The sequence below is a fragment of the Propithecus coquereli genome, unplaced genomic scaffold, assembly GCF_000956105.1.
Source record: "Propithecus coquereli isolate 6110/MARCELLA unplaced genomic scaffold, Pcoq_1.0 Scaffold655, whole genome shotgun sequence".
In the NCBI taxonomy this organism is placed as follows: domain Eukaryota; kingdom Metazoa; phylum Chordata; class Mammalia; order Primates; family Indriidae; genus Propithecus; species Propithecus coquereli.
Window position 1 is genome coordinate 500902 of NW_012152563.1, and position 18224 is coordinate 519125.

Here is an 18224-nt window from a genome sequence, read left to right on the forward strand (position 1 = left end):
GGCCAGAGCCAGTCTGTGCCTGCCTCGCACCGGCGGCTGCTGACGGCCGCAGAGGACCCGCGTGCAGACCCCTCGGCAGCCGCTCTTGGTCTGGACGGTCCCTCCAGACGGCCAGGTGGCAGGTGCCTCTGCGAGGGTCTCTCCCCGCAGCCTGGGCTCCACCCTGGAGGGTCAGCTCCCCGAGAGAAGCCATAGTGGGGGGAGAAGGGGGTTGACGCCTCTTTTGCAAGAGCAGTGCTGAAGCCCTTTCCGGGTCGGGAACGGCGGGAATTGCGGAAAGCCTCGTCAGGAGCTCGGGCACCCACGGCTCGGTGAGTTGCTCAAGAGCAGAGGTTATCGCCGCGAGTTCTGAAAAGGGAAACACCCCTGGTGACCCGTGTTCCGGCTCCGATACAATCTGAGGAATTGAGTGCAGACCTCGCCCTGCGTGAGGCCCGGCCCCAAGCCTCATGCCCTGGAGGGCGGCAGCTGCCCCGTGACACGCAGTGAGGAGAGCAGCGTTTTGCTTGTTTGGGGCAGGTTTGTTGTGGTGACCGGCGGGCTTGTTGTCAGGGTCGGGAGAGGCATGCGCATCTCAGGAGGCAGACACGGAGCTGAGGCACCACAGAGGAACGTGGTCGCGGTGCCGTCTCCGGCCCGGCTGCGCCGCAGTCGGTCCTCGTGCGGCCCGTGTGGCTGGGGAGCTGGCAGGGCGGCGAGTTCTGGCTCCTCCGCATGGGACCGTGACAGCGTAGGTGGCCTGGCTAGCGCTAGACCTGGTCCTGTCTCCGACGGCACCCTACGTTGGTCTGCCTGCTGCCTTTACGTCCTCACAGCTGGTCACCTTGACGTGACCAGCGAGGCAACAGCAGGCGCTTAGGTTTGCTTACTGCGTGGCTCCGCCCAGCCAGGCCCGCACGAGGGCTTCCTGCGTCTCAGGGTCCTCAGCCTGTTGCTCAGGGAGCTCCCCGTCACGGGGTCTCACGGCATCCTCTCCTGGCCTGTGGGGCACAAGGGAACGGCCCAGGGACTGTGCCAGCACCGTTCACGCTGCTGCCCCTGCTGGCCCGTGAGGTCCCTGTGGCATCCAGCACCTGTCCCTGGCACCCAGCATGGTGCCTCCCAGACCCCGCAGTGTGCCCCACATGCCCCAAGTCTGCGGTGACGGGAGTCCCCAGCGTGGGGCTCTCTGGTCCAGTCGGCTTGCTCTGGCTCCGTGCCCCCCTCCCACGGGAGACGGGAGGCCTGTGGGGATGGGCGACCTAGCCATTGTCTGCAGAGCTCATGGATGATCTTTACAGAAATTTTCTAAAGTTCTTCTCTGTTGTGTTTTCGTCAGGAGGCTTATACCTCACGGACCTGATTAAACTTAGGAGGTCCCCTTTGGACCAGGGATGGAAAAGAAACCAGGTTAGCACGCAGTGAGTCGCACCTCTGCCTCCTATGCCTCGCTTTCCACAGCTGTGTCCTGGGGCCAAGCTCTGGGTCCTCCTGGCCTAGCGGAGGTGTCTTTGCTGCTGACGGCTCTGCCCGTGTCCCCAGCTGTCATCGAGGTGGGGCCTGCCACACATATCTCCTACCAATACGGGGTCCTCCTCCCAACGTGTAGGAGATGATTTCTTTGATGCTTCTCAGCCCCCAGCAAGCATGTGGGGCTCACACAAGTCGCAGACGCCAAGCTCACAGCCCACCCCTGCAGCCCACACCCTGGGGAGGAGGTGGCCCTGGCCCAGCAGGCACGATCCTCCAGATACGTCCCTCTGTGTTCGCAAGATGCGTTTTTTCCTCCCCTCGCTACCACGAAAGCTTCAAAATGAAACTGTACACACATAAGTGTCTGTCACTCACGTATCAAATCTTGCTGCTGGGTGATTGGCACCTCTGGGTCATTTTGACGTCTGCTGGTGCCTCTTGCACTCTTACTGCATGAGACAGACGTGGCTGGAGCGTGCTCTGGGCGAGGCAGCGAGTCCAGTCCGTGTGTGAGTGGCTGCCCTGATGTTGTCGGCGTCACGCTCCTCATCTCTCAAAGCGGGTTTGCCGAGAGCACCGTGGTGAGACTGCTTTAGCTCTCTGTGTGGGAACCTCACAGAGTTTTTTACCCTGACGTTTATGAAGCGAGGGGGTCCGTGGCAGCCTGGTGCAAGCGCGTCGGAAAATAGCGTCAGGGGCAAGCGTGCTCTGGTCCCGCCTTGGAGCCGTGTGCGAGGCCACCAGCCGGAGGGTGGGACGTGGCTCAGCAGGTTTGAGGGCATCGGGGAAGGAATTTAAGGGACCAGCCGGGTTTGCATTTTGAGAAGTATCAGAGGGAGATGAGGCTGGAGCGAAGGGACCGGAGGAGGCCGTTGGCCCCCAGGCGAAGAGAGGGCGCGGGGAAGGGGGCGGGGCTGAGAAGCAGCTGCCGGTGCTGGCCACACGCAGCTTGCGGGAAAGAGGCAGGAGTGCGCGCCCAGCCTGCCTGTGACACGGGGCACGTTGGAATGGGGCGGCAGCGGGGCCTGGTGAGCGGTCCCGCGGTGGCACCCGGGAGTCGGAGCGCAGACTCCAGGCCGCACAGGCAGGCGGAGGAGGGGAAGGTCCGTCCTCCAGGGAGCCCTGCGGAGTGGCAGGGTGGGCGGCGCGGAGCTCCGGGGCCGCCTCCTGTGCCAGGTTCCTGCCTGGCTTCCTTCGCCCCTCAGTCAGCTCGCCCTGCCTGGGCCCTCGGGGGCGGCTCCTCCGGGAGCGCGTGTGGCTGCCCGGCCCGAGCCGGGCTCGCTGCTCGTGCCGCCAGAGCGGCTGTGCCGGGACTGGTGTCTCCCGGATCCCAGTGAGCCGGCGGGGGGTCTGCTGTGGGCGGGAGGGCAGCCCAGGGTCAGGACCCTCCCCACTGGCCTCAGCCTCCGTCTCCTCCCCCGGCCCCAGAAGCCAGCCGCAGGGGCACCCGGCTGCTCTCAGCCCGGCCACACGACAGCCGTCTCCTTGCCGTCTGGCCACGTCTCCGGCTGTCACGCCCTGCGGCCCCGTCTCCTCCAGCCGGTCCCCTCTCCACCCTCAAACCCTTCTTCCCAGTTCCAGGCCTGCCTTTGTCCTGCTGACCCTCCCGGGACGTCCCTCCGCACGGGGACAGACGAGGGGCAGCTCCTCCTCCCCACGCACCGGCCCTCCCCGCCAGGGCCGCCACTTCCCTTCCTGTGGCTCTATCTGGTGGTTTTACTTTCTAAATACCTTCAGGAGCATTTTATCCCATTCTCCTTTCGTTTCCACCGTGCAGCTCTGTGTCTGCCTTGCTAATTGAACCCCCGCTGGCTGCGCACAGGGCGGGGCGTTCCTGGTTTTCTCTCTGTCCCTGTCCCTGTCCCTGCCCTGCGTGGGGCCCGGCCCACACTCTTATCTGGAAGGTGCAGGCTGGACGGCTCACGCTGCTCGCTGCAGAGACCTCCCCTTGGTCCGCGTGTCACAGCGGCCCTTGGCGGGTGCCCCTTGCATGTCATCAGGCCCGCCTGGCACGTCTGCTCCCCAGACGGGGGTGGGGTGTAAAGCTAATTAATACGCGGTGTTCGGAGGCATCCTGGCCCGAGGTTGTTCTTTTCCTGCTGGTGGCGTCTCTCTCGCTCTTCGAGCACCGGTGCACCGAGTCCTGCAGCAGACCTGGACGTATTTTTGGACAGTTCTTGAGTCCCGAGTCACAGCTTCGTCTCCGGGCTGTTGCACTGCGTTGGCTGAGACTCTCTTTCAAGCCTAAAGGTGACAGCCCAAGGGGGAAACATCCTGCCATGCCCCCCACCAGGTTTTCACTTAACACATCAGAGATCCAGCTCGGTAATTCCTCACGGTGCTTTTTGGAAAATTGGCTATTTGTTGTTTATCCAGCCAGGGATCCCCTGCTCTGTGACTATGCTGCAGACAGTGGGTTGGCGCAGAACAAAGGCTTGTTCGCCACTGTACGTAAAGTAAATCCGTGGCATTACTGGTCTGCTTAGTGACACAAAGAATGGCAGGGTTATGTGTTGCTCCCTCCCGTAGGGCCGGGGTAACCACATATCCAAGCCGCCAGTAACCACATTCCGTGTGTGTGCGCATGCACGTGTGCACATCTGTGTACAGATTCATGTGTGCATATAGCATGTTGGGAAACATCATGTCTTAGTTTCCTGCACTTATTAAAAAGTCCTTGGGTGCATGGAGTAATGAGAAAACGTCGATATATACTTAGGGATCGAGACTGCAGGAGTCTGCGCTCCCCACACACAGAGACCGGAGCTTGCCGAGGCGTCAAAGAGCTGCTTTGCCCAACGCGTCTTCAGGGCACTCAGCTCTGACACGTTAACCAGTTCTGAGTCACCTGGTGTTGCCAATGAGCCGTTTCGCCCCGTTAGTCAGTAACCGCTAACGTGATGCTTCTCTCTTTGCGCCTCCTGCCCCCGTGCTTTGTGGGAAGAGAGAATCACAGTGAGATCGAGAGGCGCCGGCGGAACAAGATGACGCAGTACATCACGGAGCTCTCCGACATGGTCCCCACCTGCAGCGCGCTGGCCCGCAAGCCGGACAAGCTCACCATCCTGCGCATGGCCGTGTCGCACATGAAGTCCATGCGAGGCACCGGAAACAAGTCCACGGATGGCGCATACAAGCCGTCCTTCCTCACGGAGCAGGTACGCCTGAACTGCCACCATGCGCGGGGGAGAGTCGGTGTCGCCGACGTGGCGTAAACTAGGTGGGTGGCGGGGTTCAGGGGGGAAGGGACGAGGCCAAGACGTTCTGTTTCCGCCGCTCACCGCGAAGCTCTCTCCTAGAGCGTTCGTCTGGCCTCTGGGCCTCCTGCTTTTGGGCTTCCAGTTACCTGAATGCGGCGTCACTCAGGAAACACAGCAAGCGTCTGCGCACTGTGCCTAGCGCACGGACGCGGGAGGAAGTTCGTAAACGCTCTGCGCTAGCAGGGCGGTGCCGGCAGTCGTCCCGGGCTGTGGTAGCAGCAGTGACACCAACAGGACCACAGCATTTGCAGGGACCTGGTCCGATCACCTCTTTCTGTGCACTGTTTCATGTGCTCTTTGATGCGGCCCGTGAGGAAGCCGCTGTTATCCATCCCGCGTTACTGATGAGCAAGTTGGGTTCTGGAGAGAGTCGGCAAACTGCCCAGAGCCAGTCCGCGGCTTAGTGAACGAGCCAGCACTTGGTCCAGTGAAGACAGGTTGGCAGGACCCCAAAGCCACACTTTTAACACCTGTATTCGTCTTTGAATATTTGGGAAGAAGAAACACAAGAAATGGCTAATGAGGTAGTAGTTTATAAATGGACCTACACGAGCCAGAGGCCGGTGTTTGGAATCTCGTCCTTCCCTGTGCTGGTCGTGGGCTAATCGGCAAATACCGGAGACTTCAGTTTGCTCTTCTGTGAAAGGAACTTTTTACCGTCCTGTCTCTGAGCTTTTGCAGGAGAAATGAGATGACAGATCTGAAAGCACTTTGTACACAGTGAGGGGGAAAAAGGTAAAATTGTACAGGTGTCAGGGAACGCGTTGGGAATGCAAAGGGACGTCGAGTGTAGGGTCTTGGAGGTCATGTTGTATTTAACAAGACACAGAGCATGTGGCCAGAACGAAATAGAGTGGAAGTGGCCCACTGTCACTGGGGGACTTTTTAGGACAGAGAAAGCACTGGCAGGCAGCCTCGGGTGGGAATGAAAAAGACGCCGTCGGGAGACAGAATCGTCTACTGTGTTGGAGCTGAGACTCTGCTCCCGTCCTGGGAGCTGGGTTTGGAAAAGGGGCAGGGACTGTTCTCTGGTTACTGTCTGCTCTGTGGCAGACGTTTCTGCAAGAGCTTTACCTACTTGATCCCTTTTTAAATCATCCCCGTGGTTGTGGCAGGTGTCAGGAAGGAACGGCCATGGTGCTGTCTGCCGCCTGCAGGACACGGGCTCCGAGCCTTGCTGCCACCTCTGAGAAGATAAAAGCAGTGACACTTCCCAGCCCGCGTGGCTGTGACGAGGAGGGCAAGTGCAGACGCGGGGCTCGGAGTAGGTGCAGGCTGAACAGCTGGCCGGGGACCAGACAGAGACGTATTAAGCGCAGAGAACTGCTAGGGCCAGTGAAATGCTTTTTCCCCGACATTTCATTAATCCTGACAAAAGCCTGCAGGGCGATGTTTAAAATGAGTCTCTTTGACTGTGAGGGACTAAGGGTGAGGAAGTGGAGTGGAGTGAGAAGGAGTCACACCCCTGTGCTCTCCTGGCTGCTTGGATGGTGCTGTTAGTTGCATTTATGGAGCACCTACTGTGTGCCAGGCTCTCTCTCAGTCCTCCACACGCAGGATCTCCTTGAACTTCACAAAATCTCACTGAAAAAACCATGTGAAAACCAAGCTGACCATGTGCAGTAACAGGCCCAAAGTCTCCCAGCTGCGCGGAAGAGCCTCTTTCTCTAAACGCAGGCCCTTAGCCCTGGCTGCGTGTCCCCGGCAAGCGAGGCAGGGCTGGGTCTGCGTTCAGGACGCGGGACCTTGGCAGCGAGTGACGTGGCCCGGAAGCTGAGCATCGGGGAGGAGGGCGGTGGACGGAGGGTCTGCGGTGAGGGTGCGTCTCCTTCCCCGCGACCTTCCCACGGTTCCTGCAAACTCGACGAAACAGAGATGCACGAGTGAAGTCACTCGGCCCCGTTTCCCTCCCCGGTGACAGAATTCTCCGCTGCCCCAGACATCCTGTGGCATTTTTTTCTTTTCACACATCTTCCTGTCGGGAAGATCTTCCCAATACTGAAAATAAAAGCGCTGACCCCTTCCTGTGAGCTCGGTGAGAACCTGGGAGACGCTGAACAGAAGCGCAAAGCCAGAGAATGGGCAAAGTAGACTTTTCCTTAAAACACGCCTGTGCCAACTGCCTCCCCCCGTTTCCCAGGCAGAGGGTGTCAGGATCCTCCCAGCCAGGGGCTTAGAGGCCCTGGCCAAGCCCCCCAAGTTCTCACCAGCACATTGGTGCTCTCTAGCCTCTGAGTCCTCGGACCCCCCCGGGGACTGGGATCAAGGCTCTCGACCCCTGTCTTTCACCCCCACTCGGGGGCCGTCACCGCGTGGGCAGCAGGGTCTCCGCGTGAGATCACATTTGAACGCAGGGTTCCCAGCAGAACGTGTTTGCAACCACTGATCTAGAAGGACACCGTTGCCCTCTGGGGTCTGAATGGTGCGTGCATCGGCTGAGGGTGTCTGTGGACTCCGCACACGGGAGGAGCCGGGCCTCACACCCACGGATGCAGAGCCGTGTCACTCGGCAGCAAAGGGCTCCTTAGCTCCCAGCGAGAATGTCACGGGTAGCTACAGACAAAAGGCATCTTATTTTAACAAAGCTGACTGTGCCCCGTCCCCATCTGCCTGGAGACGATGGCCATGGCTCATGCTGCCCAGTCCTTGGTCCCGAGCAGTTTCCTTCCTGCCTTTAGTGACAGTCATGACCCTGGTGAATCAAGGTGACCCCAGGGCTGCTGCTTCTTCCGCTTCTCTCCGTAAAGTGATACGGATAATGCTACATGCCCCGCTGCCTCCCGGGGCCACTCTGGGAGTCTGCTGAGATCATGGCCATGACTGCCAGTTCCGGAAGCCCGTCAGCCTTGCGGATGTAGGGGTGCTCTCATATCCGGTGAGAGATACAGTAAGAGAAGAGGAACCAGCGTGCACTGTCAGCGTGGCCGGCAGTGGGCAGGAGACACAGGGTCCTTTTCCTTCTCTCTTCTCATCTTCCCTTGCTCCTCCCTTCCTTCCACCAATGCCTGTGTGCCAAGCACCATGTGCTGGGCCCTTCTGGTCCAATGACATGACTTCAGTTTCAATATGCGAGTGCAGCTGTTTGCACCTTTGGCAACGGTGATCACCCATTGCTCTCCCATCCCCCCAGGCTGGAAATTTTCTCTCTCCCTAAGAGAGGACTAGTAAGGACAGGACTAATAGTGTTTAAAGTAGCTGTATGTTAGGGGTGGGGAAAGCTTTGTGCATTTTTCTAGCTAAAATAAGCTAAAATACCCAGTTTAAAAAAAAGCACCTGTTTCCCAAACTATTGATGTACCAGAATGAATATCTGAATAAGAGAAATTGAAGTTGCTAATGAGAAAGTTTAATTGGCCTAGGTCTGTCGTGTGTTGTGCTAATCACAATCTTTTCTTTCCAGGAACTGAAGCATCTCATCCTTGAAGCAGCTGACGGGTTTCTGTTTGTAGTGGCTGCTGAGACAGGGCGAGTGATTTACGTGTCCGACTCGGTCACCCCTGTTCTGAACCAGCCCCAGTCGGAGTGGTTTGGGAGCACACTCTACGAGCAGGTGCACCCCGACGACGTGGAGAAGCTCAGAGAGCAGCTGTGCACGTCGGAAAATTCAATGACAGGTCAGTGTAGCTCCCTTTTTCAGCAGAATTCTTTCAGCATGCAGACCAGGAAGCTGGAGTTCATTAAAAACTGCCTAAGGGTGAAGGAATATATTTGATTTGGCTTGTGTAATGGGTTCATTCACTCTACACATTTTTAAAAATCCATTTGTAATGTTACCTTTTCCTATATTTTACCTGCAATTTGTGGACATGGCCACTAGGAGTCAACATTAGTCAGGTCCACGTGCTGCATGATGAGCTTTCGCAGCAAGTGCGTGAACGTTTGTGACCCTGACCACAGACATTTGCTACCCAAACCACAGCTACCTGAAATGTAGTTTCTTATTAAAACATTTAAATAGTCAGTTCTACTGTAACATAACACACATGTTCCTAAAAGATCACTGCAATATATGGAATCACGCAGTAAAACCTGTAGGGCTTGTGGGGAAAAGGGGGTTAGGAGTACAGCACTCAGTAGTTTGTCAGACAAAAGCAAAAATAAGAACCTACTAAACATGGAAACACAGCTTTACACATCATATGGTTAAGAAATTCACAAATACGACCATAAATATGGCACTGGATGTCGAAGTGCTTATGGAAGTCGTCTCAGAAGGTGTCGCCGCTTGGTGTCATTGCGAAGTGATAGGAGGACAGTCACATGAAGTCAGAGGATTTGGCACCAAATGTGGACGAGCGGGCCTGCAGCATGCAGTGGACTAAGAGAGCTGACAGGTGTCCAAGGTGTGTGAATTTGGCGTATTCCTCTGCGGCTTAGTTCAGCCGAGCACAGTTTTCTGTGTTTATCTGGTATATATTTCTCACAGATAAGCAAACACAAGATCCATATTATGCTCAGACTGTTCTCTAATGTATGAATACACTGGAACAAATGCGCATTCTCACAATAAGAGTTACAGAAGCATTATACCCAGACATTGGCACGCTGCTGTGTGATGCATGTATTTGTGCCGTGGTGTTCTCCGTGACCATACCGTGCGATGTCGGATTCTCACTGTTTTGCGTTTTCCCGTGGCATCAGCTCAGGGCTTTGTGCCCTGTAGGCCTTTAGTCGGTGATTTGCTTATCATAGTCATAGAGCCCAGGCTGCCGTAGCAGGATACCGTAAACTGGGCAGCTCTTGAACAACAGAAACTTATTTCTCACTGTTCTGGGGACTCGGAGTCCAAGATCAAGGCACCAGCAGATCTGGTGTCTAGTGAGGGCCACGCTCTGGTTCATGGGTGGCAACTTCTGGCTGTGCCCTCACGAGGGGGAAGGGACCAGCCAGCTCTCTGAGATGTCTTTTCTGAGGACACCTCCCAAAGCCCCACCTCCTAATACTACCCACCGTGGATTAGGGTTTCAGCACGTGGATTTGGGGAGACGTCCTCACACCACCCACCGTGGATTAGGGTTTCAGCACGTGGATTTGGGGAGACGTCCTCACACCACCCACCGTGGATTAGGGTTTCAGCACATGGATTTGGGGAAACGTCCTCACACCACCCACCGTGGATTAGGGTTTTAGCACGTAGATTTGGGGAGACACAAGCATTCAGCCCACGGTGTCCAAGATCAAAACGCAGCAGGTCTGGCTTTTCCCGTGGTTTGCAGACTGGCCCCTTGCCGTGTCCTCGCAGGGCCTTCCCTCTGCGCACGGATCCTTTGTGTCGCTCCCTCTTGTGAGGACACCGGCCATGTTGTGCTGCCTACATACACGTTGGCTCACCCATACGACCTCATTTAACCTTAATGACCTCTGTATGGGTCCTTTCTCCAAATACAGTCACATTCTGAGGGTCTGGGGGTCAGGACTTCAACAGGTGAATTGTGGGGGACACGCTTCCACCCACAGCACTGATCACGAGCAAATCAATGTTGTCGAGAGCGACAGAAGTATGGCTGTTCCTGAGGGTGACAGTGATTTTCTCCGTGGTAGCATCAATGACGTCTCCGGGGAGGGAGAGGAGAGAGAGGTCAGGCATGAGGACGGCTCCGTGTCCCGGCACCGAGCTCTGACTGCTTGCAAGACAGCAAAGAAGCAGGCTCAGAAGGCCTCACTGCACCACCCGCTCCCCGGCTGAATTAGCGAGCTCCGTGTAGAACCCTCCGGAACATACCTTGTAAAGTTAAATACTGGGGAGGGGTATAAGAGGGAAGACAGGCCAACCAGAAAATGTTGGTTTGGCAGCTGAAATCACTTCCTCTGGAAAGAGCTGTCTTTCCCCAAACTTCCACATCTGACCACAGGACGTGGCTTCTGGGAACAGTCCCGAGACCCCGCCACGGCAGACGGCAGGGAAACGGTAGCCAGGGGTGGGTCCGGCTCGGTCAAGGGTGCAGCTCACTGGCTCACCAATGTTGGTGACATTTCTGTCCTTGGGAAGACTGACTGTGTCTGGCAGAGTTTAAAGGGGCAGTGACCACATTTGCACAGAAATGTCCTTGGAGCGTCCAGGCAGCCAGAGCAGGTGCAGCGGAGCCAGTCCGGATGGCAGGGCAGCCAGGTCGGGGGCGACCAGCCGGGCCTCTGAGCTCTGCGCCCAGCTTGGCTCCTCTGGTGGGGAGCAAGATGGTGCTGGAGGAGGCTCCAGAAAAGAGGACAGGTCTCTCTCAGAGCCACAGAGTGTGATGTGACTGTCCCAGGCCTGGTGGGAAGAGCTCCCCGTGGCGAAGCTGCCACGCAGACAGGCCTGGGATCCCTGGCCCTCAGGGCAGGCAGGAGCTGGCTTCACGCATAACCAGCCCAAGTGCAGGTGTCATAAAAACCCGTGTTACAAATCCCCAGCGTGACTTGGTGCCTTCGATTGTGGCCTAGGGTCTCTCAAACCCTCCTGTCCCTGTCCTGTGGTTTCAGGCCCTGAAAGAGGTGACGTGGTCCGCTTGGAGGCGGTCGGGGTGGAAGGGTGTGGGACCTGGCAGAGTGGGGCGTTTAACTCGGGCGGCCTCACTCCCTCCCCGGGGGGTTCCCTCCTCAGAGCCTCTCAGTGCTTAGTCGACATCGCATTCGTGGAACGCCTCGGGCCGCCTCTACTACGCGGCGGAGGTGCGTGTGTGCACGGGGAGCAGGGACAAGAAGCCTGACCATAGCGGGGCTCGCGGACAGGGTGCTGCTAGCGCAGGGCTGCGACACCTGGGGGCTGGCGATGACGGGGTTCTCTGTGGATTAGATTTTCCCTGGCTGGAGGGGTGGTCTGAGAAGATGCACAGTCTCCTTGCAGGCGTCACGGGATGGTGTGGGCCAACGCAATGATTTGATTTGTCTATGAATAAAAACTAGAAATTATTGACATCGAGAGAGAAGGGGTAGAGCCCTCCCCTGGTGACAGTGATGTTGCCAGGAGAGAAAGTGCTGGAAAGGGCATTGGGAGCCCCTGTTCTTATTCTGGTTTTCACTTGGCAAGTTCCTTTCTTCTCTGACCCTCATTCCCCTTACCTTAGCCCAGGAAATTTCTAAGGTTTCTTCCAGCTTTGATTCCATTCTCATGCCCAAGGCCCCCGTATAGGATTTAATCCACCAAAGTAGGAAATGGCGGGAGGAGAGGACCAACAGCTGATGCGAACGAACACCAAAGAGAAACTCGTCCCACGCCCTGCCGAGCCTGTTCCTAGGACCCTCCACCGACAGGCGTGGGAAGAGGGCCAGCATCGTCCTGGGGGCTGAAGGGCCATGTGGAAAGTGTGTCCCCTCTCCAGGACCTGGGTGGGCAGTGGGGTGGGGCGACCACTGCGGAGGTGTCTTTTCCATAGCCCATAGGCGGAGAAACCCCACTCTCTCAAGCACTGATTTTGACAGGCAGATGCAAGGGACCTGTCATGTTAAACTGGACACACACCTGCAACGTCTCTCCACCATCAACGCCCGGGGAGGACGGGACTTTGTAGGGGTCAGGATGTTGGGGACTGGACATTCTAGAGGGTCGCAGGGCCAGCCGGGGGAGCCGGTGTCGTCCAGGGACCTGCGTGTTTCCAGGAAAGAGAGACTGTGAAACTGGCCTGGGTTCCAGTGACAGAAAACCACCCCCAACTGGCTCGAGTGACAGAGAAATTTACGGAAAGGGGGGTTGCTGGCTACGAGCCCAGAGGGGTCCAGGCGAGCGACACTGCTCCCAGAAGCACAGGCAGTCTTCGTTATTTGTGGATTGCGCATTGGCGAATTCACCCACTGGCCAAGACTTACCTGTAAGCCCAAAACCCAATACCTGTGGCCTTCGTGGAGGTGCACAGAGCAGTGACAAATTGGAGTCACCTGAAGCTCACGTTTCCAGCTGAGGTGGAACAGAGCGACACTCGCGTGGCCTCTTGTTTCAGCTCCTACCTGTAAACCAGTGCCCCTTTCGTGGTCTATTTGGGACCAATGTTTTTCTGCATTTTGGGGCTTTTTGTTGGTGTTTAGCTGTTTAAAATGGCTGTTTGGATCGTGCTGAAGTGCTGCGCAGAGTCCCTGGGTGCGGGGCGGCTGCGACGGGCCTCACGGAGGGAACAGGCGTATCAGATGAGCTCCGCTCGGGCACGAGCTACAGCGCTGCTGGCCGTGAGTTCCGTGTTAATGAATCAACAACACGGGCTGCATCCTCCATCTTTAAACAGAAACACACATGAAATAAGATCACGTACCGATCAGTCCGTAAGAATGTTACAAACAGAGGTTTGCAGGACCCTAACCCTGTATTTCCCCTAGGAGCGCTGGCTCCACACTTGCTAACTCGGTGTTCACGGTGACTCTGTAGACGGAACTGCGTCGGATGATGAGCGTCGACTGTGTATTCTCCCGCTGCCTCCCGGCTTTGCTTTCCTGTGCGGGGCTGAGTCCCAGGCAGGCTGTCTTGACACGGCGACAAAGGTGTTGGCCAGCAGCTCTGGGGTCCTGTTTCCCCAGTGGCGCCGCGCCGGCAGAGACGGCGCCTTCCTGCAGTAGTTCTGACAGATGTCCCAGGGCTGGTTCTCCCAGCTCAGTGTGTCCACCTGCCCTGTCCTGACCAATCCGATGGCCGGGGAGATGCTGAGCCAGGGGGTGAGGTCAACCCCTCCACCCAAGGCGGTTGGGGCCAAGAGCTGGGGAGGGGCGATTCGCCCGAGGGAAGTGGGCACCGCCATAAAAGGAGGAAGGGAGGCCAGACTGGCGCAGCTGGCCCATGAGAGCCAGCCGCAATGGTGTTCAAGGGGACCTTGTGGGGACGGTGGAGCGTGTGCAGAATGGGGTGCTTTTCCTCTCACTGGGAACGCGAGGGATATTTGGGCTACAGGACCGTGAGCAGGTGGAGCAGATGCCAGGCGTGGAGGAGGGCAGGGATCGGGTGAAAGTGTCGCCGCGGGGGCTGCAGAAATGACCATGGATGTCTGAGTGGCCTGAGCTTCGGCTCCCGGTGGGGAAGGAGGGAGCCGAGGAGAGGCCCAGGGGTCCCCGGTGACAGCAGAGCCCCTGCCCGTAACTGGGTGTGCCCCGGTGGTGCGGTTCAGAGGGCAAGCGGGCAGTGGCAGGAAAAACACCAGGCAGGGGCCGCCCAGGGGAGCGTGGAGCGAGCGGATTCTCCCCTGTGCCTTCCTGTGGCCTTCCCCGAGTCCCCCTGTGGCTGCCGAGCTCCGGAACACCTTGGTCCTGGTGAGCAGAGGCTGGAAGCGCCTGTAGGTGACCTCGAGCACCGCGGTGCGGGGGAACAGCCCCGCTTCCGGGCTGGGGTGCGGATGTGGACAAGGATGACCACGGGCTCTTCAGGACGAGGTTTATTTGGCTCATTTCCCTGCGTCGCTCTTCTGCAGCTCTGTCCCTGCTGGGCCTTTCCTGATGCGGGAAACCGGGTCAGCGCCGTGGTTCGGCACAGGCAGAAACCGCGAAACAGAGCTGCTGTCCGACGGCGCAAGACGGCGCGAGCGAGGGCGGAATTAATCCCTCCCTCCCTCCTCTCCTTTTAATGTCTCTCTCTCCTTCTCTCTTTCTTTCTCTATCCAATAATTACTTAGTTTGCTTTTTTATTCATCCAATTTAACACGTACCTGTTTGCGTGGCCGTGGGAGGGTCACGTGGGGTGCAGGCCACCTCGTGATCAGCCTCTCCTTCCCCCTCACCTGCAGGAGCTCCCGGCTGTTGCTGAATGAATGAATCCCTGTTTTCCAACCATTCCAGCCCACATTCTTTGTGATAATTGGGGGAGAACCCAAGCCAGGCCAGTCCTCAAGGGACTGGGCTGGAAAGTCCCTGTGCATGAGTCACATGTCCCAATCAGCTGTGATTAAGCTTCCCTATCTCCCCGAGAGCTCCGTCGAAGTCCAGAGATACTTTCAGCCTTGGATCACAGGGTTTGGCCAGGCCGTGGGCTGGGCACAGATAGCAGCTCACGAGAACAGGCCCCCAGGGAGCCGTGGTCAGCCAGCTCTGCAGCTCTGCAGCCCTGCGCGCACGCCTGCCATCGGGCTGCGTTCTGTGAGAGCTTCAACACGGTGCGTTCACTGGAGTCTTGCCGCCTGTCCGGGAGAGGACGCCTATGGGGCGTGTGTTGCTTTTGTTTTCCCATTCAACCCTGACAGTGAAATAGTAATAGTGATGGTGAATTCTTGCGTGTTTATAGCACGTTTACCTACTTCGGTGGGCATCGGCCTCGGCTGCACGTCAGCTGCAGTCACCGGGGAGACTGCCAGACGCACTTGCCCAGGTCTGGGGAGCAGGCCGGGCACTGGCGTTCGGTTAAGTGTCCAGGCGACTCTGTACACAGGGAGGGTGGGGAGCCGTTGGTCCTCTGGGCCTCTTCACGGTCCTATCGGCCCCATTTCGCAGGTAAGGGACGTGGGGCTGATGTCACTGAGAGGGTCCCGGGGCCACACAGTTGAGGCCAAACAGCTGCAGGAGAGCGGAGCCCACAGTCAGTGCAGGTGAAGCTTGTTCCCTTTGGGGACATCTGGATACAGAGAAGCCTCAAAGCCTCGGCTTGGCCAAGTGTCCCCGGTCCCCAGAAGCCAGTCCAGCCACAGCAGTTCAACCTGGGGCTCTGGGGACCCCGGTTCATGGAGGGAGAATCGGGGCAGCATTCTGCAGGGTCAGGGTATGCGCGCGGTGAATGGCGTCCAAGCTCCAAGACCGTGGCAGACGCCGCAGGGGTCTCAGTGCGTGGTCTAGCGCCGTGGCTCTCAAAGTGTGGTCGCTACCAGCCGCGTGGACACCGCTGGTGAACTTGCTAGAAGAGCAGCTTCTCCCCGCTGAGTCAGAAGCTCCGGGGGCCCAGAGAGCTGCATTTTTACTCCCTTTTCAAGTCATTGTGATGACGCCAAAGCTCGGGAACCACCGACTTAGAATATCCTGGGTCTTCACGTCAACTCGCCTGGGTGAGTTTTGTCCTCCTTTGTTCTGGGCCTCGTTAAGCACCTGATCTCTGCGTTTCACTTTCCTCTTGCGAAGGATGGGGGATATGGGATGTCGTGAAATGTCTTATTAATTATGAACTCCGTGCACGTGTTTGAGATCTGGCCAGTGCGCTCGGCGAACCACTGCATCTCTGGGAGCTTCTTCGAGGTGCAGAATTGCGGCCATCCCAGGCCTGTTGAGTCAAGACTGACATTTCACTGAGGTTCCCGAGAGACTCGTGCTCATGCGCATGCTGTGGTTGCAGAAGAGCTGAACTAAAGAGTTTAGCAAGTTGGGGGTGGGGAGGAGCTTGCAGCAGCTGGGCTCAGGGGCATCCTTTGGCAGCCGGACTGGCATGAAGGGATGGGCTCTGCCCAGGGGCTTCTGCTGCCCAGCTAGTGCTTGCCCAGCTCTCGGGTGACAGGCAAGGCCTTTGGGGAGAGCAGCTGGAGGGCAGCTCGAGAGGTTTGCTGCTCCTTCCACACTCACTGTCCGGGGCACAGGCTGCCCAGCGCGGGGAACATGCATGGCAGCAGAGCAGCCGACAGTTAGCCCTGGGAACGCTGCTCTGCAAACTCACATGTCCCCAGCTCTCACCGGGTCAGCACGAAGTTTGCAGGGTCAGCAGGCGGCATCCTCCCCTGTGGAACAGCAGGAGAGTGAGGGACGGGGGGGGTGCCCACGCTGTCACCCTGGGAGGACCCGGGCCAGGGCAGAAATGAGCCCAGTTGTGTGCGATGCCACAAGGACAGCGTGTGTCCTCCTGGGACGGATGTGCCTGGGGAAGTAGCTGCTGGTTGTCAACACGCAGTCTCAGCCACCCAAGGCAGCTGGGCCTTCTTCACGACACTCTGCACGAGGGTCAAGGCAAACCGTGGGCCTCAGCCACGCCGCCGACCCCTTCAGTGGGGACAGTGTCGGGCAGGTAGCTGGTCCCACGGGGTCCTGTGAGCCGTGCAGTCCCCCCCAACCCGCCCCCGTGGTATCAGTTCTGGAAAACGAAGGTCCATTTCCACATGTCAGTCACGAGGGTAACTTCACGAAAACCGTACTTTCAAATACGTAGCGTATTTTCTTTGGATACCCAGGCTTGGTCTTTGGAATAATGCCAGCATCTGAATCCTAAGCACATTGAATGACCCATTTCTTGCCGTATTAGGTAACACAGATAAACACGACAAAAAAAGAAAAAAAGAAAAAATTATCTGATTTGATCTCGAATCAACTACTAACACTGTTACTGAGTTTCTGTTGTTTGAAATAGAAATAACGCATTTTAACGGCAAGAAAAGCATGTTTATTTGATTTAGGCCCCTTGGAAATCGGCCAGTTGTGTAGCAAACGCGGAGGCCGCCGGGAAAGCGTTCAGAGCGGAGCCGCCCCGGTGCGCGGTGGCCGCGCGTGAGAGTGGAATCCGAGACGCACGGCTAGCTGTTTTCCGTGTCTTCCCAGTGACTTCCCCTGGAAACCGCAGCCTAACTGGAGCTGTTTTCCCAGATGTTCCTCTGGAGCCAGTTCAGTTCTTTCTGGTTTTTAAATATTTATACAACCTGCCTTGTTTTGCTTCGCTACACACATCGCATGCTCATGCCGCCGAACTGTTTCTGTTTCTCTCCCGTATCTTATGTTGGAAGATATCCCGTGAATCTGGACAGGTTTCTGCAGGGCTGGGGTTCGTCATCCCTCCGGTGTCACGGCAGATAAAGGAGCCGGACCCGTGTTTTGCACACGCCGCAGGCCCTGGCTGAGGCCGGCTTCCCTGCACATGGAGTGCGCCAGCTGGCGCGTGCCAGGGACAGGGGCCCAGGCGCGGGGTCCTCGGGGAGGCAGCTGAGGAGTGGAAGAATCCTGTACTTGGAGTCAGAGGGACCTGGTGACAGTCACAGTCCACAGCCTGTACCTTGTGTGAGCAACTTACCTCCCTCGGCCTCAGTTTCCTCACTTGCAAACGCAGGCGATAGTATATTCCCCACAGAATATACTCACGCGTGTTTGGAAGCGCGCGTGAGGTGCGTGTGGGATGGTATGAACGGGAGCATTCGGGATGGTAGAGATTTCGTTCACTTTTTAATAATTGAAAATTCTACTTCCAAACTCTCCGTCTTGCTGCCCTTTAGTTTCTTCTTATCCCTCTAAAATGTGTCTTGGGGTTTGGTGCAGTTGACGAGGGAGATGGGTGGACCTGACCTTTGTAGCTTTGTCCCCTTATCAGAGGGTGACGTCCCCTCCTTCCCTGTGCCTGAGGACGCCCGTGACAGGCTCGGTGGGGGGCGGGGGGGAGCGACAGTAGCCTCACTGTTCTCCGTTGGTTCTGTCCACCCGTCCGTTCGTCCAGCACGTTCTTACCAAGTCCCGGCTGACTGCGCAGGACGCCGTGCTAAGCGTCGGGGACGCAGTGCTGAGTGCACCGGTGCAGCCTGGCTCTCCTGCAGTTTGCAGCTCAGAGGGGAAGAGACCCCCAGGAAATAATCGCCGTGACGGGTGCGGTGCAGGAGCAGTCCACGAGGGCACCGAGGTCAGACAGTGATGACGAGGGCTCAGACTGTGTGCAGGTGGCAGAAGGCTCCTGTGGGT

General features: G+C 57.5%; 1 protein-coding gene across 1 annotated transcript in view; it reads left to right on the plus strand.

The window, feature by feature from the left end:
- Positions 1-18224, plus strand: part of ARNT2 (aryl-hydrocarbon receptor nuclear translocator 2) — a 141703-nt gene that overhangs the window by 19716 nt on the left and 103763 nt on the right. Inside the window, exon 4 of the mRNA XM_012660097.1 lies at positions 8113-8326. Within this exon, the coding sequence (XP_012515551.1) occupies positions 8113-8326 (214 nt within the window). The remainder of the gene's footprint in view (positions 1-8112; positions 8327-18224) is intronic.